The 26,564-nt window shown below is 61.5% G+C and overlaps 1 protein-coding gene across 2 annotated transcripts; it reads left to right on the forward strand.

Moving 5' to 3' along the window:
• On the forward strand, positions 1–24,868 carry CPZ (carboxypeptidase Z). 2 transcript variants are annotated; one of them, XM_068975413.1, is made up of 11 exons: positions 1–85; positions 4,678–4,710; positions 5,849–6,223; positions 8,378–8,590; positions 10,654–10,850; positions 12,074–12,235; positions 12,545–12,703; positions 18,699–18,834; positions 20,555–20,694; positions 23,667–23,766; positions 24,440–24,868. In XM_068975413.1, the coding sequence occupies exons 1-11, from the start codon at positions 1–3 to the stop codon at positions 24,772–24,774; spliced, it is 1,935 nt and encodes a 644-aa protein (XP_068831514.1). In that variant the 3' UTR covers positions 24,775–24,868. The 2 variants fall into 2 exon arrangements, with proteins under 2 accessions (XP_068831514.1, XP_068831515.1); XM_068975414.1 differs by lacking the exon at positions 4,678–4,710.
• Positions 24,869–26,564: the final 1,696 nt, after the last annotated feature.

Consider the following 26,564-nt stretch of genomic DNA (forward strand, 5'->3'; position numbering starts at 1 on the left):
ATGCGGCCCCCGCCGCCGCTGCTCCTCGCCATGCTGGTCCTCGCCGCCGCCCGGCCCGGGTGCGAGCCCGCCTGGGACCCCGAGGGTAAGGCGGGACCGCCCGGCCCTGGGGGTGGAACTGGGCAACCCCGGAACCGCCAACTTTGCCCCGCGTGACCCGGGGCTCCAGAGAACGTCCCCCAAATGGGCACCCCGTGAACCCTGGACCTGGGGGTCTGCACCGGAGGGGGCGCCTGACTCGCTGAGCGCATCCAGGCTGGGACCCCGGGGTGGAGTGCACAGGCAGGTTGGGGGTCAGCAGAGGTGCCCCACTCTCAGCACCCAGGGCTCCATCCAGCAGGGGCTGCTTCTCGATCTGGGTACCGCCAACCCCGGGGCAGGGGGGTGCCCTGCAGGTGGGGTCCTAAGGAGCAGGTGCCAGGGCTTTGCAGGAAGAGAGGGCATCTGAGGTCCCCGGTCCTTCCAGGAAGGGGGCGGCCTCTGGACCCCGTTGCAGACTCTTGAGCCCTCCCTCCCAACTCCGTGATGTGGACAGCAGTGTCTCCGGAAGCGGGTGCAGAGGGCCAGGGAGCGGGTGCGGCCCCTGCCCGGGAAAGGGGGTGCTCCTGGAGGATTCTGGGGGCAGGGGACGGCGGGACTCAGGGAGTATCCAGGGGCTGCGCGCCTGGGAGGGTGATGGGAGGCATCTGAGAAGGGGGGCCAGCTGGGGCCTGGGCTGTGGTCCTCCCCACACCTTCTGGGTGGGCCTCAGTTTCCCTTCACATTGAAAGGTGAGGGTGCGTCTGGTCCGCCGCCGTCAGGGTCCTTAGCAGCAGACACCTGTGACCCGGACTGCGGTGGGGGTGGGGGTTCCCTCCCACACTGGGGTCTGGGCGTGTCGGATTCTGAGTCTCCCAAGTGCCGGAGGTTTGTGGACACCTGAGAACTTGCTGGCACCAGCCAAGTGGGTTGTGCCAGGAGCAAAGGGCCCCTGCAGTTGGCTGAGCCCATCTCTCCCTCTCCTCTCTCAGCTCAGGCTGAATTTTCTCTCCACCTCTGCCCCACCTTCCCCTCTCTCCTCCCCCACTTTCTACAGAAAGGCCCGGGGCCGGGCAGTGTGTCTGGGTGTCTGAGTGTGTGCCCACACCTGTGTGCACACGTGGGATGCAGAAGGTCATGCAGAGGGTGCCACGGATGGAGCCTCCCCCAAGACCCCAGGAAGTGTCCACTATTATAGGCTTGTCAGGGAGCACAGACCCCCTCCTCCAGGAAGCTCTCCCTGACCTGCCCTTTTCCCAGGGAGAAGTGCAGACCCTTCTCTGGGGCTTGGGCAGGGAGGGTCTCTGTCTTCCCCTCTGTGTGGCATTAGTGCCTCTTTGTAGAATAATTCCTTTTTCCGGTGGGATCTCCTTGTGAGCATGTGTGGTCCGTGGAAGCCCAGTGCCTTTCCCGGACCACACAGTGATGAGGGCAGGGCCAGGCAGCTTGACTCTGGGGTGCTATGTCCAGGACTGTCCTTGTCCTGTCTTACTGTCCTGGGGCTCAGAGCAAGCAGGCCTAGACACCACCCCCCCCCAACCCCCAGCCTGTCCCTTGCCTTCTTATCAGCAGCCTGGAATTTGAGGCAGTTTCCATGCTTTGAGGGGCCACGCAGGTCTGGGTTCAAATCCTGTATTCCCTGGACGACTGTGTGTCCCTGGGTAGATGGGCCGACCTCTCTGGCCTCATTCTGTTATTGTTCCCCACCTTAGGATACCATGACCCCCGGCAGTCTTGCTCCCTTGGTTGAAGACACGCTGACACCTTGTGGTCAAGAGGTGTAACGGTCACGCGTAGACTGCTCAAGAGCAGCCTTTGGACCAGCGCTGTCCAACATGCTAATGCCAACCCCCAAAACATTGCCTAACATTTCCCAGAAGCTACCCGAAAGAGATAGTGAGAAACAGGTGAAATTAAACTTAAGAGCAAATCTTATTTAACCTGATATATACACAATATTGGGGCTCCGCAGTTGGTGCTAGTGGTAAAGAACGCGTCTGCCAAGGCAGGAGATGCAAGAGACACGGGTTCAATCCCTGGGTCCGCAAGGTCCCCTGGAGGAGGGCACGGCAACCCACTCCAGTGTTCTCGCCTGGAGAATCCCATGCACAGAGGAGCCTGGCGGGCTGCAGCCCCTGGGGCTGCAGAGAGTCGGACACGACTGAGGTGACTTAGCAGCTTAGCTGCAAGTTGGTACTTTACACCCGAAGCACACGTCCGTTTCGAGTCTCAGCCTTTCAGGTGCTCGGTGCCTGTGCGTGGCTGGTGGGCACCACCCTGGACGGTGTGTCCTCTCGACCCCACCCCAGCCCAAGCTCCCCGAAGGCCCCCACTGGGGCTGGCTTGTTGTTTTGTGTCCCCCAAAGATATGTTGAAGTCCTAGGCGCCCTCCCCCATGCCTCTGCCTGTGGCTTGATTGGGACCTGGGGCCTTTGCAGGTTTGGCTGCGATAGGAGGAAGGCGCACTGGCTTAGGCTGGGCTCTGAATCCCGTGACTGGTATCCTTGGAAGAGGGTGGGAATTTGGGCACAGCACACCGGAAGGAACACGGGGTCACGGAGGCAGGGAATGGGGTGATGTGGCCACAGCTCAGGGCTGCTGAGGGCCCAGGAGGACTCTTCTCCGAGCCTGCGGAGGGGTGTGGCCTGCCAGCAGCTTGATTTTGGGAGTCTGGCCTTCAGAACCGGGAGAGGACCAAGGCCTGTTCCACCGACCTGTGGGTCTTCGTTACAGCCGTCCCAGGAGGTGAGTCCACCGTCTTTCTCTTGCTCCTGGTAGCCACGCTGGCAGCATTGGTGCACATCCGTAGATGCTGCCCTCCTGTCCATCGCAACGGGCACTGCAGTCTTGTGGGCGAGTCACAGGGGCCAGGCCCCCTTCTTCCTCTGCGCCCCGGAGCCACTCTGTGTTGGGCCCTCCCTAGACCCTGCCATCACCACCAGCTCGTGGGGCCCTCCAGCAAAAATGGTGCTAAGTCGCCCAGTTGTGTCCATCTCTTTGTGACCCCATGGACTGTAGCCCTCCAGGCTCCTCTGTCCATGGGATTCTCCAGGCAAGAATCCTGGAGTGGGTTGCCGTTTCCTCCTCCGGGGGATCTGCCTGACCCAGGGGTGGGACCCGCGTCTCTCACGGGTCCGCACTGGCGGGCGGATTCTTTACCACTAGCACCACCTGGGAGCAACAATGGGCACTAGTGCCCCATTTTACAGACAGGGAAACCGAGGCCCAGAGCCTCAGCTTTCTCATATGTGACTTGGGGAGGCTTGGAGCCACGTGCAACCAGGAGGGATACGCTTGTCAAATCCACTCAAGTCCAGGCAGCTGAGTGGGTCTGATGCTCAGAAGGAGCTGGCTTGGGGGTAACTGCTGTGTTCCGGCCTCCTCCGCCTGCATTTTCCTGAGGCCAGCCGAGGCCCCAGGGCCAGGGGGAGTTTTACTCACCAAGTCTGAGTGCGTTTTCAGCTCTGCTCTGCCCTGCTCAGTTCTGGGCCAGCACGTGGCAGGCACAGGCTTGGCATTGGGACACAGGTGTGGGGAGGAAGGGGCCTTGGCGTGAGCCACTGATCTCCTGAGCTGACAGGTGTGGCATTGCACGGGTCGGTGAGTGTGAATTCTGAGTGTGAGCGCTGGGCATGGATGCTCCTGGCGGGGAGGTCCTGCTCCGACTGAATCCGTTCGTCTTTTCTCCAAACGCAGATGGGCAGTTAGTGCAGCGTCCAAGCAGAAACTGGCGCGGTTCCCCGCCCTTCCTTTAGTTCCGCATTTTGGTTCGTCATCACACCTCCTCCTGCTGCAGAGGGCAGTGGGCACAGCCTGTCAATGGCTCAGACCGGAAAGGCTTGGAGTCGGGTGATGGGGTCAGGTGATGGGAGTTGGCATGTGCTTGGAAATTGCCAATGCGCAGGGCGGGGTGGCGGGCAGCTGCAGCCCTCTCTGTTATACTGAGGGGCAGGCCTGTTGCCTGGATGCTTCAGGAGAATTATCCTTCTGCCCCTTACGTTGCCCGAGTGGTCCCAGCCGGATGGGACACGTGGAGTCCTTGGCGAGAGGGCGCCTTGAATGTCTCCTTCCTGTGACAGCTTAGGGAGCTGGTCCGCGGGGGTCAGGGGCTGTGGCTGCCCTGTCCTTGGTGGGGGTACTGTGTGTACAGGGGGCTGCTCAGCTAGCCTAACAGGACCCCCCACTCGTATCCCCCCGCTGGGGGGCTCACGTGTGCTCAGGTAGGCTTCCGTGACCCCGGGCTGTAAGGTGAATCCCTAGAAGCAGCCTCCATCCTTGTCGGACCGTGGTCCAGGCCTGGGTTCCAGATGGAGATCTGGGGTTAGGACATTTCCCCTCTGGTCCCAGCTCGTTCCGCTCTGCCTGTCTCCCCCCCGCCCCTGCCCAGCACCCACTTCCTGATTTCTTGTTTCCTGCACTTGCATCCCCCAGCGTCAGCCACAGTGGAGGTGTTCACACCGTGGTGATGGGCCAGCACTCCGGGCCAGTGCTCCGCCTCCTGTTAGGGAAGCTCTGTGACCTGAGACTCAGTCTTCCCTCCCGGGCCACGTGGACGTCAGAGGGCGGGAGGGGCTGGGGGCCCGGCCCTGTGAGGAGCAGCGGGATCTGGGGACGGGCAGGGGTCCCCACCCCTGACGATGTCGCCCTCTCTGTCTGCAGGTGCATGCTCCAGGTCTGCAGCCGCAGACAGCGGTAAGTACCTGGACCGCCCGGTTTTGTTTTGTGGGAGTGAACGCAGGGCCTCCACACTGTCAAAGCCTTTTAGGGGGAGGAACCCGGGGTTCTGCAGTGGGTGGTGAGTAGGAGGGCCCATCGATCAAATCCAGACCTAATTAAAAGAGCTAGAAATCAGGCAAAACAAGAGCAGGAGGCCCCTCCCTCTGTGCAGCTGGGCTCCCACCCCGGCTCTGCCCTGGGCTCCTGCGGGGGTCTCTTCCATCCCTCCCTCCCCGCGGCCCCCCAGGCGGGCTTGAGGAGGTCTGGGGTCTGACTTGACGTGCGTGTGTGCCGTGCTGGCTGCCTCTGCACCCTGGGTGTTCTCGGCACCTGCTGAGTCCGGGGCTGGGACAAGCCCCTCCCCACCTGGCCCCAAGTTCCTGTGTCTAAAGTGAGGAAGGGAGCACTGAGCTCTTGGGGGTGATGCTGGAGAGGACGTGGATCTGGCGTATCAGAGGTGCTCAGAGCAGGCATTTCTTCAAGGCTCCTCCTGCCAGATTTGGGCATTGGGGCATTCTGAGCAGAAGGACTGGATTTTTTTTTAAGTGAAAGTCACTCAGTTATGTCCGACTCTCTGCGACCCCATGGACTATACAGTCCCTGGAATTCTCCAGGCCCGAATACTGGAGTAAGTAGCCTTTCCCTTCTCCAGGGACTCTTCCCAACCCAGAAATAGAACCCAGGTCTCCAGCATTGCAGGCGGATTCTTTACCAGCTGAGCCACAGGGGAAGCTGGTAAAGAATTACTTTTTTCTTTTTAAGTGAGACAATATTTTCGCCAAACAGAAGTCAACCAAATGCCTTAACGAGGCAACCCCTTGGCTGGGCTGGCTTTCCTGGGCCCAGTCTGCGGATGTGGAAGCTGAGACCCAGGGCAGCCTGCCAGGCCCTCTCACAGGTCAGCCCGGGGGCCATCTCAGATCCTCCCAAAGGCCCTGGCTCCCTCCGCCATGGGCCTTGTCCAGGCCTCTCCGTGCCGCCCATTCCTGCGGGCTCTGGTCCTGAGTGGTGTCAGCTTGGTCAGAGCAGCACTTAGTAGGCAGCACGTCCTGGGGGGGTCATCATGGGAGGGAGTGCCCTGGTGACCCCGCCGTCCATCCCCCCCCCTCCGCAGCCACGTGTGTGGACCTGCAGCTGCAGACCTGCAGCGACGTCACCTACAACCGGACGGCCTTCCCCACGCTGCTGCAGCACCGGACCCGGGCGGCCGTGGAGTCCAGCTCCGAGTACATCCTACTGAGCGTGCTGCACCACCTCCTGGAGGGCCAGTGCAACCCCGACCTGCGCCTGCTGGGCTGCGCCGTGCTGGCCCCGCGCTGCGAGGGTGGCCGTGTACGGAGACCCTGCCGCCACGTCTGCGGGGCGCTGCGCGAGGCCTGCCAGCCCGCCTTCGACGCCATCGACATGGCCTGGCCCTACTTCCTCGACTGCGGCCGCTACTTTTCAGGCCCGGAGGAAGGCTGCTACGACCCTCTGGAGAAGCTTCGAGGTGGGTTCCGGGGGGGCCCCCACGGTGGTGAGTGGCTGGATGACCGGGTGGATGAACAGGACATGTGTCAGGAGGGCAGTGCCTCGGCCAAGGCAGAGGCCCCGGGTGCAGGGACCAGGCTGGGAGGGCAGAGGGTGGGGGCCTGAGTCCTGGATGGCACTCCTCCCGCCCATCAGAGAACTGCAGGGCGCTGATGTGGGGAGCCTGTCTCTCTTGAGACCTGCCTGGCAAATCCTGTGATCACCTGTGGCTGTTCCTGAAAGATCACATGTGGGATATTGACTGGAGCGGCAGCCAGATGCCTCAGAGTGGGGTCCGTGGAACCCCGTGGGCTCAGGGAAGCCACCCAGAGGGGCTGCAGAGATGGACTTTGGTTTCTCAAACAGACAAATGAGTGGAGCTGGAATGGGCAGCCCCGGGTGGTAGTGAGCCCCTCGTCTCAGGGGGTGTGCAAAGGGCTTCTGGGGGCCACATGGCTGTGATGTGGGGCGATGGGTGGCGAGTGCCTCTGCAGGCCTCCCTGACCCCCAGCTGGGATTCCAGAGTGAGTGAGACGGATGACCCCAGTGGCAGTGGGGCCCTTGGTGGCCCGCGAGGAGAGCCCCCTGTGCTGGCCTAGACCGCAGCTCCCGCATTACACGTGGCTCCTGAGAGCTGGGAACGTGGCTCAGGTGACTGGAGATTTAAGTTTTGATTTTCCTTGACTGTAATGAATTTGAGCCTAAGTGCAAATAGCCACCTATGGCCAGTGTGTGTGACATCGGTTGGTGCGGGACGGTGGCTTCCGGCGTCTCATGTAGTGACGTCACAAAGCTCACAGGGAAGTCCGCGTGATCTGGGGTCAAGTGTCACACACGTGTTGTCTTGTTAAGACCCCACAGTGACCCTGAATACCGGTGCAGCCATTTCACAGGTGACAGAGTGGAGGCTCTGGGAAGGCCACCAGCAGCAGGGAGGGGGCTGATGTGAGTCAGGCCGGCCACTGACGGGTGGGTCGATCAGTCCACACGCCTGATGGCTCTCAGATGCCCGCTGTGTCCTCGGCTCCCAGCTGGGAACCAAGGAGGTGGGGGGTGGCAACCAGGGGCACCTTGGGCTGGCCCCCAGCCAGCCCTGGCTTCCCACTCCGCCAGTCACTGGCTGTGCAGAGCTCAGGGCTGATCCTGGAGCTGAATCTGGGAGGGAGATGAGGGTGCCATCTCCCTGCAGCTTCTTTGTGACTCAGTGGCCCATGGGCTGCACTTTGCAGGCAGACGGGAGCCGTCCGCCGGGGAAGAGGCAGGAAGCGTGGCTGGGTGGGGGCCAAGAGACAGAGGAAAGGAACCCGACATCTCTGTGGGGCCAGGCCTGCCGGCCCCAGGGAAGCCCGCAGAGTGGGCTGGAGGGAGTTTATTTTGGGCCAGTCCGCCACCAAATTGCTGGTTCCATTTGCTTTCTTCTCCCTCAGAAACCATTTTGAGCAGAAACGAAACCACAAGGCAAGTGAGACGCTTGGGAAAAGCGTCCACTGTTAGTGCCCCTGCCCTCCAAGACCAGCCCGCTGGGACTTGCGTGCAGAGACCCCACAGGAGGGGGTCTGGGAGCCCCTGGGCTGACCTTGGGGTGCTCCTGTGCGCAGGAGGGGCCCACCAGCTGGTCTGGGGATGGCCGTGATAGACAGCTGGCCTATGCCTGGAAGCCCAGACTGTCTCCTGAGGAAGCTTTGCGAATGTAGGGGCAAAGCATACCTTCTGCAGCCCCCGTCCCTCCCCCTCCTCCCCCGTCACTGCCGACGCGCGGGGACACAGAGTCACCCGAGGTCAGAAGGCAGCCAGGCCGCGGTTTTCTTTGAGGATCCTGTGCGTGAGCCTGTTCTGTGCTCTGCTGCTCCGTATGTTACGAAATTTCCAAACCAACCCCACACGCCTGTTCTTCACTGACGCCAGGAGCTGCGTTGCTGTGCATGCCTGTTGGGGGGTGTGATTAGCTCTCCACGTCAGGTTTCACAAAGGGAGCTTTAATTACAAACGCAGTCATGTCTGGAGAGGCGTCCGAGGGATCCGTGTGGGTCCCGACATCCCGGGCTCCCCAGGGCGGGGCCGGGGCTGGGGGTGAGGGCAGCGGCAGCCCCGAGCTGACCCCTGGTGCCCGTGTCCACCCCCACCCCGCCCCCAGGAGGCCTGGACATCGAGGAGGCACTGCCCTCGGGCTACCCGCCCACCTTCATTCAGTTCACCCATCACTCCTACGCCCAGATGGTGCGCGTGCTGAGGCGGACGGCAGCCCGCTGCGCTCACATCTCCAAGACCTACAGCATCGGGCGCAGCTTCGACGGCCGGGACCTGCTGGTCATAGAGTTCTCGAGCCGGCCTGGCCAGCACGAGCTGAGTAAGCTGCTGCCGCCGTCGGGCGGCAGGGGGTGAGCGGTCTGGGCTGGGAAAAGGCACCGGCCTGCTTGGTCTTGGGGCACACGAGCAGGTCCTCGGTCCTCATCAAAGCCCCCCGTGTTTGGGGGACGGGGTGGGTGGGGATTTGGGGCGTGCTGGGGGCACTGGGGTGCTGGCCACATCCCACCAGGCGTGTGCGCCCACTGTCTCAGCCACGCTGGGGGTTGGGGAGGAGGCGGCCAGGAGGGTCATGGCCCTGGGGACTGCAGACGTCTGGGCTTTGAGGTGAGGGGTGTACAGTGACCGCAGGCCCGTCTGGCCTTGTGTGTCTCTAGTGGAAAACTTAACTGCGTTTTGTTGTCTCTGCAACCTTGTCCTGCTGCACCAGATGCCAGGCGGGTATGTGGGCGCTGGGCCCTGGCCCCTGACAGCTCCTCCTCTGAGTGGCTTGGTCCACATTCGTAGAGCGTCTTCCTATTTATTTAAAATCCAAGTTCATTTCAGCTCCTAGGAGGCTACGTCCTGTTTCGGGCTGGGGCCCCACGTGGCGAGTGGTGGATCTCACTGTCCCTGCAGCCGCGCTCTTGCAGGGCTCAGCGGCGGTCGGGCTCAGCGGCGGTCGGGCTCAGCGGCGGTCAGGCCCTGCCCCAGTCCTGGTTCACCTGCTGTGACGGGGAAGGCCCTTCCGGCCTGCAGTGCAGATGCTGGAAAAAATGACTGTGAAGCAATGTCAGGGGCAGGTCAAGGAAAAGGCGCTGGGCTCCGGGGTGGGGCGTGGGGGTCTGGCCCCAGAACCCCGATGTTCTGGCAAAGACTCGGCGCCCTGGCTGGACAACCTGTTTCCTGGGTGGCGAGGCAAAGATGAATACCAGCCCGGCCCCAGGGCACCAAGAGCATCTGGGCACAGGGTCCCAGGCCTTCTCCTCGGCCCCTCAGCTCGTCTGTGCCCGAGACCCTGCGAGTCAGACAGGATCGGTCTGGAAATAGTCCCACCTGGCCTTGGTCCTTCCCGAGTAGTCAAGCACGGCCCTCGTCTTGGCAAAGCGGCTCCGGCCCCCTTTGCTGATCCAGCTGCGCTCAGCCTGGTCTCCATCCGGGTGGCTTCTGCAGCATGAACCTGTCCCCAGAGCCCCATCTCCCATCGGGGGTCGGAGGTCATCGAGCCTCGCCCCTGCCTCCAAGGCCCACCCTGCCCGGCTCCCCTGCCTGCTCTGGGCTGAAGGCGGGACTCTCGCTTTCAGGTTGAGTGGGCGCACCTGTGGAACAACGGGGCGGGCGGTGTCCTCTGTGAGGGGCCGTGGGCGGTGACTGCTGTGACAGCCTCAGGAGCATCTGTGCCCTGGGACTGTGGGAGGGACGGGGCTGCACACAGCCTGGGAGGGAGATGCCGTTTTCCATGTGAGCAGTGCGGGGCTCAGAGAGGAGAGGCGACTCATCCAGGGTCCACATTAGCAAGACCGCTGGGCTCCTGGTCCACTCTTGCACACATCCACCCATCCATGTGGCCACCCATTCTTCCATCCGTGTATCCTTCAGCCACCTTCATTCCTTCTTTCTTTCCTTTCTCCCATCCTTCTCTCTTCCTTCGTTGCTTCCCTCCTTCCACCTAGCGATCCTCCCACCCACCCATCTTCCCTCCATCCAGGCCTTCACCCATCGATGCATCCGTCCATCTGTCTTCCTGCCTTCCACCTACCCATCCCTCCATCTATCCACCCTTTCATTCGAGGGCCACCTGTCTTCCCGTCTAAGCACCGTGTCCACTCTCCTCCGCCGCACAAGCACGAGGAGTGGCCGTGAATGAAATTCACACAGACCGATGACAGCGTGTAGAGTTATTAACCAGCTATCGATCCATCACGCTAGTGTTTAAGGCTCTACGTCACCGATGAGCCCAGCGAAAGTGGTGGCCTGGATGAGACCTCGTTAATCACAGAGACCCTTGGGCCAGAACAAGTGTGAATAGGTTCCATAACAACAGGCTGCCCTTGCCACGCAGGCCCTCAAGTTTCCGGGGACCCCTGGAGACGACTCCCCAGGGTCACTGTATTCCCCTCCCCACAGTGGAGCCGGAGGTGAAGCTCATCGGCAACATCCACGGGAACGAGGTGGCCGGCCGCGAGATGCTCATCTACCTGGCCCAGTACCTATGCTCCGAGTACCTGCTGGGCAGCCCCCGAATCCAGCGCCTGCTCAACACCACCCGCATCCACCTGCTGCCCTCCATGAACCCCGACGGCTACGAGGTGGCGGCCGCAGAGGTGAGCGCCCCCACGCCGGCCCTGCGGCCGCTGCCTTCCACATGCCCTGCCCGTTCACCCGCTAGCGGCTGGGGAGGGTCTGTGTACCTGGCATCCTGGGTCATCGGGAGTCAGCGGGCATCCAAACAGGCAAAGCCCTGCTTGGCCCACGCTGGGAATTCTGTGGTGGCTTAAAAGGTGACATGCCCCGTAGAAGCAGGATGAAACAGGGGTGGGTGGGAGGGGCCAGGAGTGGAGGGCCTCTTGGAGGATGTGACTGAGCAAGGCCTTCAAGGGGTGGGCAGCAAGCTATGCATCCTTGACATGAGGCACCCCAGGCAGGGCACAGCCGGCCAGCGCGGGGCCTGAGGTTGGAGGGTCAGCCCGGAGGTCAGGGAGGTGGCGGATGAGCTCCAGAGTTCATCTCATGAAACCAGAGAGAACCCCGCCCACCATGACTCTCAGCCCAGCCTTGCACCTCCCCCCAGGCGGATCAGGGTGGGCGTGCTGACCCCTGGCTGGGGGCCGTTCTCTGGTTCAGGGTGCCCCCCGCCGTGACTCTCAGCCCAGCCTTGAGCCTCCCTCCAGGGGGATCAGGGTGGGCGTGCTGACCCCTGGCTGGGGGCCGTCCTGGGGTTCAGGGTGCTGCCCACCATGACTCTCAGCCCAGCCTTGCACCTCCCCCCAGGCGGATCAGGGTGGGCGTGCTGACCCCTGGCTGGGGGCCATCCTGGGGTTCAGGGTGCTGCCCACCATGACTCTCAGCCCAGCCTTACGCCTCCCTCCCAGGGGGATCAGGGTGGGCGTGCTGACCCCTGGCTGGGGGCCATCCTGGGGTTCAGGGTGCTGCCCACCATGACTCTCAGCCCAGCCTTACGCCTCCCTCCCAGGGGGATCAGGGTGGGCATGCTGACCCCTGGCTGGGGGCTGTCCTGGGGTTCAGGGTGCTGCCCACCATGACTCTCAGCCCAGCCTTGCACCTCCCCCCAGGCGGATCAGGGTGGGCGTGCTGACCCCTGGCTGGGGGCCGTTCTCTGGTTCAGGGTGCCCCCCGCTGTGACTCTCAGCCCAGCCTTGAGCCTCCCTCCAGGGGGATCAGGGTGGGCGTGCTGACCCCTGGCTGGGGGCTGTCCTGGGGTTCAGGGTGCTGCCCACCATGACTCTCAGCCCAGCCTTACGCCTCCCTCCCAGGGGGATCAGGGTGGGCATGCTGACCCCTGGCTGGGGGCCATCCTGGGGTTCAGGGTGCCGGCTACAACGGGTGGACCAGCGGCAGGCAGAACGCGCAAAACCTGGACCTGAACCGGAACTTCCCTGACCTGACGTCCGAGTACTACCGCCTGGCCTCTGTCCGCGGCGTGCGCAGCGACCACATCGCCATCCCCCAGCACTACTGGTGGGGTAAGGTAGGAGCCCGCTGCCGCACCCAAGGGTTTCTGGTTATTCCGGGACCCTTGGGGGGGTCCTGCCCCTACTGAAAGCTCCCAGAGCCTGGCAGGTGCCTGGTGGCGGTGTGTGGGAGGGCTGTCTGGAGGAGGTGGCGTCCACAGGAGATGGGGGAGGAGAGTTGCAGGCCCAGGATGGGCACTTGGGAGCAGCTGGTGGGGTGGGGCCGGGGCGGAATCCTAAAGCTTGGGCGTGGGGCTGAGTGATCGGCGGGGGCGCGCCTGGCCCTGAGGCCCGTCTCCTCCTCCCCCCCGACCCACCCTGGATAGGTGGCCCCTGAGACGAAGGCAATAATGAAGTGGATGCGAACCATTCCCTTCGTGCTCTCGGCCAGCCTCCACGGGGGCGACCTGGTGGTGTCCTATCCCTTCGACTTCTCCAAGCATCCCCAGGAGGAGAAGATGTTTTCTCCCACGCCCGACGAGAAGGTGAGAGGCTGGGCGGGTTTGCTGTGGGTGGTGCCCTCGGGGGGCCTGAAGTCCTTCGGGTCCTGAAGCGAGTGAAACCTTCCAGCCTTCTGAACAATTCGGAGCCTTCCAGACCCAGCTCCAAACCCCCTCCTCCAGGAAGCCTTCCAGCCAGCTTCTTCCCTCCCTTCTCTGGCCACCCCACCTTCCATCAGTGTCTCCTCTGGGAGCTGCTGGGGTGGGGACCCTGGCTGAATGCCCTCCCCACACAGGCCGCCCCGTGTGTTATGTCCCAGGGGAGGGCGCCTCCCCCATTGTGGGCAGGGCAGGCTTGCTAAAGGTCAGGCCCTTCCCTGGTGACTCAGCTGGTAAAGAATCTGCCTGCAGTGTGGGAGACCTCATTTCCATCCCTGGGTTGGGAAGATCCCCTGGAGAAGGGAATGGCTCCCCACTCCAGTATTCTGGCCTGGAGAATCCTATGGACAGTCCTCAGGGTCGCAGAGTCGGACACGACTGAGCGACTTGTTTCACTTCTCAGGTGCCCTGGGAAGCAGCGGGGTCCGACTAGGAGTTCTGGTCACCTGGGCCTGTAGGAGGCCCGTTTTCCCCACCGGTCAGAGCAGCAGGGGATGAGACCCGGGACGCTGGCCGGACCCCTCTCTGGCCACATTCTTCCCTTCTCCAGGGGTACCCCCTGCCCTGACGGACACCAGAGCTGGCCTTCTGGAAGGGCATGGGAGCTGAGGAGACCGAGGCCAGGGAGGGGGGGTGAGCTTTGCTGGGTCACCCCTGGAGCTGAGCTGCGCATTCTGCCCTGCTGACCCCCAGCCCCCAGAGCCGTTTGTGCCCCGCCAGGAGCAGGAGTTTCCTGCCCTCGCAGGAGGGTGCAGCTTGCAGGTCTTCCCCTGACCAGCGTGGGGAGGCTCCGGAAGGTCTGACTGGGTCACTAAGGTCTTGTGCTGTGGTCCCTCAGGGGTCCCCCCATCTCACCCAGCCCCCCGAGCGTGCGGCAGGTCTCCCCCCCACCGCCGTGAAGAGGACGGGGCCCTGAGCTGCGGGCCCTCGTCTCCTGGGGGAGACGGAGCCAGACTCGGGCAAGGACGAGGAGGTGCAGCCTCGGCCAGGACGGGGGCTGCCCGGGAGGCCGGGGACAAGCGGGGATGGGGTGTGTGTGTGTCTGTGTGCGTGTGTGGACCGCAGCCTGAGGATGGACTTTGAGAAGGGCGTCCTCCAGGGCCAGCCAACCCGTGGAGCCGAAGGATCGGGTACGGCTCCCTCAGGCTCCCAGGAGTGAGGTTCAGGGCTGTGGGCAGTGGGAGCTGGGGGGGGCCCAGCGGGCTCGGGCTGAGCCCACCTCCTGCAGCGCCGGGGGGGCTGCACCATCTGTATGTCACCTGTGTGTCCCCGGTGACTGTCCCTGCCCTCGTTCGTTCTGGTGCCCTCTGCCTCTGTCACACCTCACATCCCCACTCACTCAGCCACCCACCCAGTCACCCACTCACTCACCCATTCATTAATTCACCCACTCATTTATTCACCCATCCTCTCATTCATTTCCTCCCTCACTCACTGATTCACTCACGCACTCATTCACTCACTCAGTCACCCATTCACTCACTCACGCACTCACCCATTCACTCATTCATTAACTCACCCACTCATTTATTCACCCATCCACTCACTCATTTCCTCCCTCCCTCACTGATTCCCTCAGTCATTCATTCAGTCACTCACTCATCACTCACTCATCCATTCACTCACTCACTCAGCCACTCATTCATTAATTCACCCACTCACTCATTTATTCACCCATCCACTCATTCATTTCCTCCCTCCCTGATTCTCTCACTCAGTCATTCATTCAGTCAGTCACTCATCACCCACTCACTCATTCATTCAGCCACTCACTCAGCCACTCAGCCACTCACTCACTCACTCATTCAGGTTACCCACTCATTCACTCATTCATCACTCAGTCATGCATGTCCTCAGTCATTCACTCACTCACTAATTCATTCACTCAGCGCTTCATTAATTCAACCACTCACTCATTTATTCACCCATCCTCTCATTCATTCCCTTACTCACCCATTCACTCACTTACTCACTCACACACTCACTCACTCACTCATACACTCACTCACTCAGTTACTCACTCACTCACACACTCATCCATTCACTCACCCACTCACTCACTCATACACTCACTCATACAATCACTCACTCACTCACTCACTCACTCATACACTCACTCACTCACCCATTCACTCACTCATACACTCACTCACTCACTCACCCATTCACTCACTCATACACTCACTCACTCACTCACTCATTTCACTCACTCACTCATACACACACTCACTCAGTTACTCACTCACTCACTCACTCACTCACACAGCCATTCACTCACTCACTCACTCATACACTCACTCATTCAGTTACTCCCTCAGTCACTCAGTCACTCACCCATTCACTCACTCACTCACTCATACACTCACCCATTAATCACTCACTCACTCACTCACCCATTCACTCATACACTCACTCACTCACTCACTCACCCACTCACACACTCACTCACTCACCCATTCACTCACTCACTCACTCATACACTCACTCACTCACTCACTCACCCACTCACACACTCACTCACTCACCCATTCACTCACTCACTCACTCATACACTCACTCACTCACTCACCCACTCACACACTCACTCACTCATACACTCACTCATTCAGTTACTCCCTCAGTCACTCAGTCACTCACCCATTCACTCACCCATTAATCACTCACTCACTCACTCACCCAATCACTCACTCACTCACTCACTCATACACTCATACACTCACTCACTCACTCACTCACCCACTCACACACTCACTCACTCACCCATTCACTCACTCACTCACTCATACACTCACTCACCCACTCACACACTCACTCACTCACCCATTCACTCACTCACTCACTCATACACTCACTCACTCACTCACTCACCCACTCACACACTCACTCACTCATACACTCACTCATTCAGTTACTCCCTCAGTCACTCAGTCACTCACCCATTCACTCACCCATTAATCACTCACTCACTCACTCACCCAATCACTCACTCACTCACTCACTCATACACTCATACACTCACTCACTCACTCACCCATTCACTCAGTCAGTCAGTCACTCACTCATACACTCACTCACTCATCATCAGTCACTCACCCATTCACTCATTCACTCACTCACCTACTCACTCATCACTCACTCATACATTCACTCACTCACTCACCCATTCTCTTGTACAGTCACTCACTCATCACTCACTCATACACTCACTCACGCACTCACTCACCCATTCACTCGTACACTCACTCACTCACTCAGTCACTCATACACTCACTCACTCACCCATTCACTCATACACTCACTCAGTTACTCACTCACTCATACACTCACTCACTCACTCACTCAGTCATCAGTCACTCACCCATTCACTCATTCACTCACTCACTCACTCATCACTCACTCATACACTCACTCACTCACCCATTCTCTCGTACAGTCACTCATTCACTCATCACTGACTCATACACTCGCTCACGCACTCACTCACCCATTCACTCGTACACTCACTCACTCACTCACTCATCACTCACTCATACACTCACTCACTCATCACTCACTCATACACTCGCTCACTCGCTCACTCACTCACTCACTCACTCACCCATTCACTCACTCATCCCTCAGTCATACACTCACTCACTCACTCACTCATATATTCACTCACTCACTCACCCATACATTCACTCACTCACTCACCCATTCACTCATACACTCACTCACTCACTCACTCACTCATACATTCACTCACTCACCCATTCACTCACTCACCCATTCTGTGGTACACTCACTCACTCATCACTCACTCATACACTCACTTGCTCGCTCGCTCACTCACTCACTCACTCCTGCACCAGCAAGTCCCTAGGACCTGGAGAGGTGCTGGCTTCTATGCTTGGAGCTCTGCCAGTGCTTCTGGAGTGGCTGGGTGTCTCGCCTCTGCCTGGCCTGCGCCCGGTGTGGCTGTGCCGTCAGAGGGCAGATCAGCATCTGGGTGAAGCCGTGTCCTCCACCAGCAGGAGCCGCTGGGCAGCAGGCTCAGACTCCTTGGCTCTCAGGGGCAATGCGTGAAGATGCCTCGAGGGGGGACGTTCACCTCAACGAGTCCCCACAGAGTCAGAACACTGAGCGCCTTCCCACCAGCCATCAATCACCGATCGATCATCCTTCAGACCTGCAGCCAGCGGTGGTCTCTGTGGAAACCAGGGTCCCAGGAGAGGCTTGGGGAGTCGAGGAGCAGGAGGAGGGCCTGAGCAGGGTGTCCAAGCCACACCCCCAGACTTCCATGGTGGCCGGTGGACTAGGGCAGCATTCAAGGCTCCTAGGCCAGCCAGGGCTGCCTGCCTCGCCCCTCTGTCCCTCTACACACCTGCCCCTTCTGCCAAAATCCTGCTCCCAGCTCGGCTCCAGCTCCGTCCTGCCGTCCAGGCCCTCCCTGGCCCAGCCCATCCCTCAGTGGGAAGGAGCTAGTTTATGCAGGTCCCTGGCTGGCTGGTCCTTCTCTGACCCTGGCCCGTGCTCCTGGGCTGCAGCCAGTCCACGTCTGCCCCTCCTAGCAGCCCACTGCACTCCACCTTGTTTCTCTGGGAGTGGTCATGATCCCTGTGTCTTCCCCACCCACCCACACTTGGCACCTGGGCAGAGCTCCTGCCACCAGGGCAGGCCTGATTCCAGCCAGCCTGGGGCTCAAGCACCCTGGAGTGGTGGGGACTTTCTCTGCTCTCCTGAGGGGCTGACTGACAGGTGACAGGAGACGGCCCCAGGGCAGGATGGAGAGAGACCAGGAGGGAGGATCTTGGGGTGCAGACCTTGGAGAGGGGCTGGCCTAACCTTCTAGGCCCAACCAGCCTAGGTCCCACTCTTCAGATGGGTAGTAGGTACCAGAGAGGTGGGGGCCCAGGCAGAGTTCCAGAAACAACCCCGTCAGCACCTGGATGCCTGCCTGAAGCAGCTGATGCTGACCACAGGCGGTAGCGGCTGCTGGCAGGATAGCAGTCCTGGACTGCTGACCTTGGTGACTGCAGGACACTCATGGGCTTGTATTCGGGGACTTGGGCTGTGTCTGTGGGACCAAGTTGCAACTGCAGCCTTACCCCGAGAAACTGGACGCATCCTTCTCCAAACCCCAGGCCCTGGGTCTGAGTCGTCAGAAGAGACCTCACTCTGGCCTGGAGCAGCCGCTCATTGCTGACCCCACCTGTCCACCTCCCCTTTTCTTAAAGAAGGGTCCTTCTACAGGGACACACCTCTTCTGGGGCCCAGGGGCCCTGAACCGGCCCAGGGCAGGCGCACCCCTCATCCATCTGGCCCTTGCTTGGAACCTTCACCCTGGGTCAGACCTGTGTCCGGTTCTGGGACACACAGGTGGCTGTGTCCAGTCTGGGAGGAGGACCTGGGGCCTGCAAGAGTGAGGGATGTCATGAGGGTGGGTGGGCTCCTGCAGCGGCTGGTGTCCCCTGGGGACATGAAGTGGTGAATACAATAGACGTTCACCTGAGAGGTGAAGGCGGTAAAAATGGGACCATCCCAGCCCCCACCCCCCCACCCCCTCGCACCTGTTTCCCCCTAAGGCCTGCCCTCCGCACAATAGCAAGAAATGCTTCATGCCGACCTACCTCCGGAACGCCCCCTTCCCGAGGGGAAGCCCACGCTCCCTAGCCAGGTGTGCAGGGCTCCGTGACGTGCCCTTGTAGCCACCTCCGGTCTTTTGCACCTGCTGGGCCCGCTGTAAGGACACTGCCCCCCTCCCACCCGAGCTGCAGGCGTTCCCTGCAGCAGCCCCGCCCATAGGAGGCACCTCCTGCCTCACCCTCTGCCCCCGGCTCAGAGGGCGTCCAGCAGGGCGGCCACCACAGCCCTCGCGGTGACCTCTCCGTCTCCCTTCCAGATGTTCAAGTTGCTGGCCCGAGCCTACGCCGACGTGCACCCTATGATGATGGACAGGTCGGAGAACCGGTGTGGGGGCAACTTCCTGAAGAGGGGCGGCATCATCAATGGGGCGGACTGGTACAGCTTCACCGGAGGTGCGCGGGCCGGCAGTGGGCGGGGTGGGGGGGCGGGGCCTGGGGCAGGCTGGAGCCCGGGGCGGGGCTTTGGTTGGAAGCAGGGTGGGCCGGGGCGGGGCTGGAGGTTGGGCGGGGCATGGTGGGGGACCAGGCGGGCCAGAGTCCGGGGCGGGGCCTGGGGTGGGACGGGGGCGGGGCCCGGGGTGGGACGGGGGCGGGGCCCGGGGTGGGACGGGGGCGGGGCCCGGGGCGGGACAAGGGCTCAGCTGGGCTGGGGAAGGGCTAGGCTCTGGGTCGGGGCTGGACTGGCGTTGCAGAGAGGGACAGTTCCTATATCCGGGAAGGGCTAGACTTCCTGTTGCCTTTTCTGCGGTTTATTTAATGGCCGCTTACCATCTCGTGATCCCACCCATGACCAGTTCGCCTTTTGGGGGTTTTGTAGGGTTGCCTGATGGGGTACAGGATTGTCAGTGAGGCTGGAGTTTTAGAGAAGTGAGGAAGGATGTTGAGTACTATATACATACTAAGTCCAAACATGTGGGATATTCTTACACTAAGACTATATTCATTATTTCTCTGAGACGCGGGAGCAGGTGACTCCCTGTGCCATGGGGGCGCCCGAGGCTGAGCCCACAGGCCTCCATGCGCTCCTGGCCACCCCTCCACGGTGGCACGACGCTGAGTATTCCTGTCCCTTGACAGATAAGGAAATTGGACTCAGACAAGGAAAGGGCCAGCTCGAGGGCCTCAGCCTGTGGCAGAGCTGGGACTCACCCTGCCTGTCCCCCGAATTCTCCTGGGAGGTGGACAGGGCGGCCCCTCAGCTCCTTTCCAAAGACATGTTCTCCTCTGCTCAGCACCTCTGCTGCCCTCGGTGGCACGTGTGTCCTTCCCCGGAGGGGGCAGTGCAGCTTCTCTCTCGCCAGGACCCAGACACATGGGCCCCCTGGCACTCGGGGGGAGAGCTTCGATTCTCCATCATGACCCTTCGGTGGGGTCTGTAACGTGCTGAGCCTGGGAGAGGTGAGCCGGGCTCCCCACCCACAGGGCATGAGTTCAGGAGGGTTAGGGGCCACGGCCAGGGACAGAGGGGCCATCTGTGTGTGGGGGCTGTGGCCTCACTGCGGACTTGAACGGTAACTCATGAAGGGTGGCTTCTGGCTGCCAGGGCCTGGAGGAGGCCCTGAAGCTCTGAAGGTCTGGGCCTCAGAGCCGCCTAGAAGCTTCTGCTGGACAAGACCTCCCAAGCACTTGGGGTGGAGGGCAGCCTCAGGGGGCGATGGTCAGCCAGTCCTGCTCCAAAGGCTCTTTGGCCTGCCAGGCCAGCCGTCAGCCCCCCTGGGCTGGGCTCCCCCAGAGACGGAGGTTGTACGACCTCCCTCTCTAAATTGTTCTCAGGACTGTCGGTAAATGGACACTGTTACCAGTGATCGCGCTGGGGCAGGGGCACGTGTGACCCCTAGCGTGAGCCCAGCTTCTCAGCTGGAGGTGGACTTGCTCCTTACTCCCCAGAAGGCCACACAGGTGGTAGGGGAGTCTGTGGACAGGGGCGCCAGACCACTTGTTCCCCAGCCCAGGTCCCCCTCCCCTGGGACCTTGGGTGGGAGCCGTCTGCCTCCGTCTGTCCGGCTGGGAGGCCGGGATAGGACCGGCCCCTCCCAGTTTTCCAGCCCGGGGCCCCGCGGGAGCCGGTGTTGAGGACCGCTGGCTCAGCTGCCCCCACCCCACCGTGCTGCAGGCATGTCCGACTTCAACTACCTGCACAGCAACTGCTTTGAGATTACGGTGGAGCTGGGCTGCGTGAAGTTCCCCCCGGAGGAGGCCCTCTACACGATCTGGCAGCACAACAAGGAGCCGCTGCTGAACTTCATGGAGATGGTGAGCTCTGGGCGCTGTGCCCCGGCCCCACCTGGGAGCTGGCGTGGGGAGGGGGCCCCAGGCCTGGGCCCTGCGGGGCGTGACCCCCTGGGCCGGGCTCCGAGTGGCGGGGCTCAGCGTCCGCGCGGTCACTTGGTTCTTCTGCACTTGCTTCTTGGTTCACCATCTGCGTTCACGAGTGAAGGCTCACCAGACGTCTCTTCTCCCCAGGCCCAGCCTCGGGGTGGCTGGGGATGTCAGGGGGGCATACATCAGGGTCCCCAGTGCAGCAGGGGTCTCTGTGAGGGGAATACAGGGACCGGTGCAGCCCAGGGGAGCCCCTGACCCAGCCTTGGAGGCCAGGTGTCTTCTTGGAGGAAGGAGGCACCCCGGATGTGTCTTGAAGTGGAAGTAGGGGAGGTCATGCCACGGGACAGGGACCCTCTGGCAGAGGGGGTGGCGTGGGGGTGTTTAGACCACCGAGGGTCCCGTGGCCAGAATGAGAGGCGTGGCCATGGGAACGGGTGAGGCTGCAGGGCATGGCTGGCAGCAGGGTGCGGGGTCGTCAGGCAGCGCCTGAGTACATCTGCCCCTCAGGCTCCAAGGGGAGGACACGGGCTGCTGGGGCGGGAGTGGGGCAACAGGACTGAAGGGTGACCCCCCTCATCGTGGGCTGAGAGCCTCCAGAAATAAGGGTGCCTTGAGTGCGGGGCCTCAGAGAGTATGTCTAAAGTCACCCCTCCCCAGACCCAGAGAACTGAGACTCCCGGTGGACCAGTGACTGTGTGGGGACCCAATGCCGAGGTCCCGCCACCCCTCCCAGCCCTGCCCCAGCCCTCAGGCTCCACCGCGTGCCCCCCACCCCTCCCAGGGGATGCTGTTCTGATTAGGGTAACGCTCATGTGAGGGACACGGGAACTCAAAGCAGAGCGTGATAACGGGAGTTTTTCGAGAAGCCTCTGCTTTTTTCTTTTTCCCGAGCATCTTTAAGAATCATAAAAATGGCGTGTTGCTGCCAGTGAGGAGCAGGTCCAAAGAGAGGAGGACGATTGCCAGAGGGAGACAGCTGGTGCTCCTGCCCCCAGCCCCAGCCACGCGGCCTCGAATCTGCCACCAGGCCTGGCTAGGAGACGGGGCTGCCGGGTTTTTCAGTCGGAAGAACGAGGGTGCTGGGGAAGGATCGTGCTAGTCGGGGGACCGTGGGCTCCCATCCGGGATCACGGGGGCTCTGATATAGCCAGAGGAGGAGACGGAGAGGGTCAGAGAGTGACTGCGCTGGTCCGATGTCATCGGCCTCTCGAACTCAGATCTGCCTGCCCCAAGCCCCTGTTTCGGTGTCGACGCCCCTCCCTTCTGGAAAGATCAGGAACTTCCTCCCGTGGGGAGCGAGCAGAGCCTCTGGGCCAGCAGCTGCAGCAGCAGGGAGGGAGCAAAGCCCTGGATGACAACTGGACATTGTCAGCGTGGGGTCCTTCTTGGCGGCTGTGCCAGCGACCGTGCTGCCCGGGGCCGGTCAGCATCAATAATGGCCCACGGCCAGGCCCCCTCGCGCATCCCGCTTTACGACCGTCTGGTGGAAATGACTTTTAAGGAGCCTTAAATGGGGCTGGGATCGCTCTATGGATATTGCATGTGAAGGTTCGGGGCATAAAGATTTAATAGCAAGCGCGATACTGCAAATGGCCGGGCAGCCTGTGGCCAAGCCTGGCTGCCCCCAAGGACGGTCCCCAGGACAGCTGCCCGAGCCTCCTGATAAGGATCTGTCTGTCATGTCCACTGAGGCCTTTCTGCAAGTGATCCTGACCAGGCCTGAGGGGGTGGCGTCCACCTCCCTCTGGTTGAGGAGGCGGCTGGGGGCGTCTCTCCTCCTCTGCCTGAGAGCTCCGCCTGAGAGCAGGGACGGACCAGGAGCTCGCCGGAGGTCCTTCTGTGTGTCTGGCCTCTGCTCTTGGGTTAGGGGGCAGGGAAAAGACAGACGGTGACATCACAGTGAGGTCAGAGCTGGAAGAAGGGAAACCAGGACTGTGGGTTTCCCAAGGAGGCCCCCAATGTGACCGGTCATCAGGAAGGGCTTCCTGGAGGAAGAGGAGTGTGAGCTGTGTCTGGAAAGGGGAGAGGAATAGGTCAGGCGTTGTGAGCAGAGGAAGGGCGGGGTGGAGGCTGGCAGTCTTGGGTGGCCCTGGAGGAGGGAGGGACAGAGCAGCCTCCTTCAGGGACAGAGCAGCCCCCAACCTGAGTTGCCCCTCCCACCCAGCGTCCCAACCTCCTCTAACACGAGGAGGATCGACCTCTGATTGTTTCCAGCCGATGGAGCCAGGGTGCTCAGCTTGTGCGTTGCACGTCATTTTAGGAGAACTGTGCAGAGGGTCCGGGAGCTGCTTTCTTTGCCAAGTGTAAGGCTTCCTGGCCTGATGGTGACGTGTGCGTGAACTGCGGGGCATCTGCTCAGACACTGCCTGTGCTTAGGACCAGCCCACCGAGAGCGTGGGGCCACCCTGCCTCCAGCTCGGCTGTACTAATTCTTACTCCCCAAGGTGGGCACAGCGACCCTCTGTTACAGATGGGGAGGGGGGCTGAGATGCCCCGGTGGCTTGCCTGAGGTCAGAGAGCAGGTTGGTGCCTGGCCGGGACTGACACCAGGGTCCCAACCTTCAGGCCCGTGTCTTCCGGCTGCCTCCCCACGCCTTTGGGACCCTGGCCCCACCAGCCCTGGTTACCCAGGCAGGGGGCTCAGATGTGTTCACAGGTGGGCATGAGGGGTCTGCCGCTCAGGGCTCAGGAGATGTTGTCGGCCAGACCCCCCGAGCTGGCACTGTTGGCCGTTTGCAAGCCCGGAATGGGGTTGATTGTTGCTGGAGGAGGACCCTGGCGGTGGGCTCCTCATTGCTCACCCTCACTTCATAGACGAGGGTTTCTCTGGAGATAGGCTGGGTGGGCTGTCGGCCCTCAGGCAGGTATGAACCGTATCCCCACCTGGTCCTTGGCCCCTTCAGGTGCACCGGGGCATCAAAGGCATGGTGATGGACAAGTTCGGCAAGCCGGTCAAGAACGCCCGGATCTTAGTCAAGGGCATCCGCCACGACATCACCACTGGTGAGCATCTCCTGGGGACTCCTGCTCAGAGTGTGACCCTGCTCCATCCGCCCACTGCTGGCCTAGGGGGAGGATGAGGCTGGGGAGCCCTGGGGGTCTGTGTCCCCCTCGAGCTGTATCTCCTGCAGTGTTGAGCCCAGCGGGGGCGGGAGCGGGGGGACACATGCAGGCCCTGACTGCTAATGACCATCAGCGTGGATTCTGTGTTCCTCAAGAAGCGACTGCTGGGCAAACACCACCGTTATGGAGGGAGCCTGTTGGTTCACATCCCAGAGCTTTTATCCCACTGATCAGCTGTGTGTCCTTGCGGGCTCTGGGTGCCCTCAGGGATTTCACAGCTGGTTTGAAAAATACCGTACCCTGTGATGTGTGCTCCTGGAGGAAACAGTCCAGAGAAAGAAGGGCTTGTTAATTGTGTGTGTAGGGGGGTGGGGTGGGGGTGGGATGGACTGTGAAGGCTTCAGAGAGGAGGTGTGCCTAGGCAGGGCTTTGAGGGATGAATAGGAGTCTGACAGAGGGAGCCGGTGGGAAGGGCGTTCCAGGCCTACACAGAGGCGAGCGCACCCTTGGAGTCTGCTGCCCTGCAGGCGATGCTCCCTGACCCCTGGTGCCCACCGTCGCAAGGCCGTGTGAGCCCAGCTCTGAGAGCCGCTCTCCTCCCATGTGTCTGCAGCCCCAGATGGTGACTACTGGAGACTGCTGCCCCCCGGGGCCCACATCGTCATCGCTCAAGCCCCCGGCTACTCCAAGGTCATCAAGAAAGTCATCATCCCCTCCCGGATGAAGAGGGCTGGCCGCGTGGACTTCATTCTCCAGCCGCTGAGGACTGGACCCCAGCAGTTCCTTCCCGGGTCCCGGAGGGGTGGGCTCGGAGGGGAGCCCCAGGAGCCCGACCAGGAGCCCCTGGGGGCCCGGAGACAGCCCACGACCGGCGGCAGCAAGCCCTGGTGGTGGTCCTACTTCACGTCGCTGGGCCAGCACCAGCCGCGCTGGCTGCTCAAGTACTAGGCGCCTCGGCCCTGCCAGACACGCAGGCCACATTGTCTCCTGCTCTTGATCCGTCTTCCAGAGGCGTCCCACGAAGCCGTCTCCGTCTCATTAAAGTGTTTCTCTGCCCCTCCCACTGCGACGAGAGGCTCTGTGTGCGTGGCCCAGCGTGGCCGCTGGAGGAGAGAGGCCTGCCTGTCCTGCCCGCCTCCAGGGTCCTGGGCACAGGCTCCTCTGTTCCCCCGGCGGCCGTCCCAGGACGGCCTTACCAACCCTTCTGTGCACAGCCCATTCCCAGAAAGGGAGGCCTTGAATCCAAAGGGGCCTCGATGTTATAGACAGAAAGCCAAGGTTTAGCAGGGGGCGTGGTGCCCCGAGGCCGGAGAGGGTGAGCTGGGAGCTGGGAGCTAAGACTGCGGGTCCTGTGGTTGACTGCTGTGTGTCTGGGAGGATATGGATGCAGGTGGGAGGTGGGGGGAAGCTAGGGGGAGCCTGGTTGGGGGGCGGGGAATTGGCTGAGGCCCCAGCAGGTGACAAGGTCATCATAGTCTCCAGGGCAGGTGAGATGGCAAGAAGCATGGGCCAGCAGTCACCCTCAGAAGCGCCTGACTCCAGGAGGAAGGATCTCCCTCCTCAGCCCCCTCCTCATCCTCTGATGAAAGCATCTCAGGTCCCTTCAGGGCCCCCTCTTGGTCCACCTCTGAAGTTCGGTGCGTCTGTCCGTCCTGGGATCTGTCGGATGGGGAGTGAGGAAGCCTAACAGAGGAGAGGGTGTGCTAGTTAGCTAGGGCTGCATAGCAAAGCCCCGCAGACCACGCCCACTCGTCTCCTGGTCTTGAAGGCTGGGAGGCCGAGTCAGGGTGTCGGCAGGCTCCTTCTGCTCCAGGCCTGTGTCCTTGGTGTCTACACGGCATCCTGACCCCCTGTCTTCCCATCCTGCTCCTTCCATACCTATCTGTCTCTCTATCCCAATGTCCTCTGTTTATATAAGTCTTATTGGATGGGGGCCCACCCTGAGGGCCCCATTTGATTTGATCACCGCTGTCTCCAAATACAGTTGCGTTTGCAGGTACTGAAGCTTAGGACTCCAACATATAAATTCTGGGGAGTGGGGGGTGGCGGGGTGGGGGAACACAGTTCAACCCCAAAGAGCAGGACCCCCCACAGCTCGGTGGTTTCCTTGCTGGCTCCTGGCCGTGTTGTTAGAGGTCCCTTGCATCCTTAGTCCCAGGCCTGGGCAGGGTTGACCCCATACAGAAGTGGAGGTGTGTCTTGCCAGAGCAGTAGCTTCACTTCAGCTGAATATCAGCCTGCCCCCCAACCCCCCCCCTTGCCCATCAGCATTATGGGATCGTGTCCTGCCAGCCTGGACCAAAGCCGACAGGAGCGGGCATGCTTCTGGTGCCAGGCGGTGATGTTTCTTGGGGGGGTGTGCAGGAGGGGGCGTGGGCCTCCTCCCGTCACACAGTCGGTCCCGTGCAGCGCTTCACGGTTTGCAACCAAGGCACGTGTGCGTCCTGGGGGTGATCTGGAGCTCTGCTCAAACATCGCGGCTCTTGGAGTCCCTCTGCCCCACGTTCACCCCCGTGCCAGCAGTCCTGAAGAGCAGCGTTTATTTGGTCCCACTGTGTCCCGGGCACCCCATCCTTGCTGCACAGATAACGGGTGCCACCCAGAGAGCTTGTGTGGCGAGTTCAGGACCTGGTGGTGTGTGGGTGGTGTCATCTGAGTCCCTCCTGCAGGACCCCGTGTGGGGTTCCTGCTCTCCCCCCGTCTCTCACCGGCTCCGCTGGTCGCGGCCACCTCCCGGG

This window comes from Capricornis sumatraensis, chromosome 7 (genome assembly GCF_032405125.1).
Source record: "Capricornis sumatraensis isolate serow.1 chromosome 7, serow.2, whole genome shotgun sequence".
NCBI classification, from domain to species: Eukaryota; Metazoa; Chordata; class Mammalia; order Artiodactyla; family Bovidae; genus Capricornis; species Capricornis sumatraensis.

What these genes read in the sequence shown, in the direction of transcription:
- CPZ (XM_068975413.1), top strand. Translation starts at nt 1, where the DNA reads ATGCGGCCCCCGCCGCCGCTGCTCCTCGCCATGCTGGTCCTCGCCGCC. An exon ending in GCCCGCCTGGGACCCCGAGG is followed by an intron (nt 86 to 4,677) that starts GTAAGGCGGGAC and finishes CTCTGTCTGCAG; the next exon opens with GTGCATGCTCCAGGTCTGCA. An exon ending in CCGCCACGACATCACCACTG is followed by an intron (nt 23,767 to 24,439) that starts GTGAGCATCTCC and finishes ATGTGTCTGCAG; the next exon opens with CCCCAGATGGTGACTACTGG.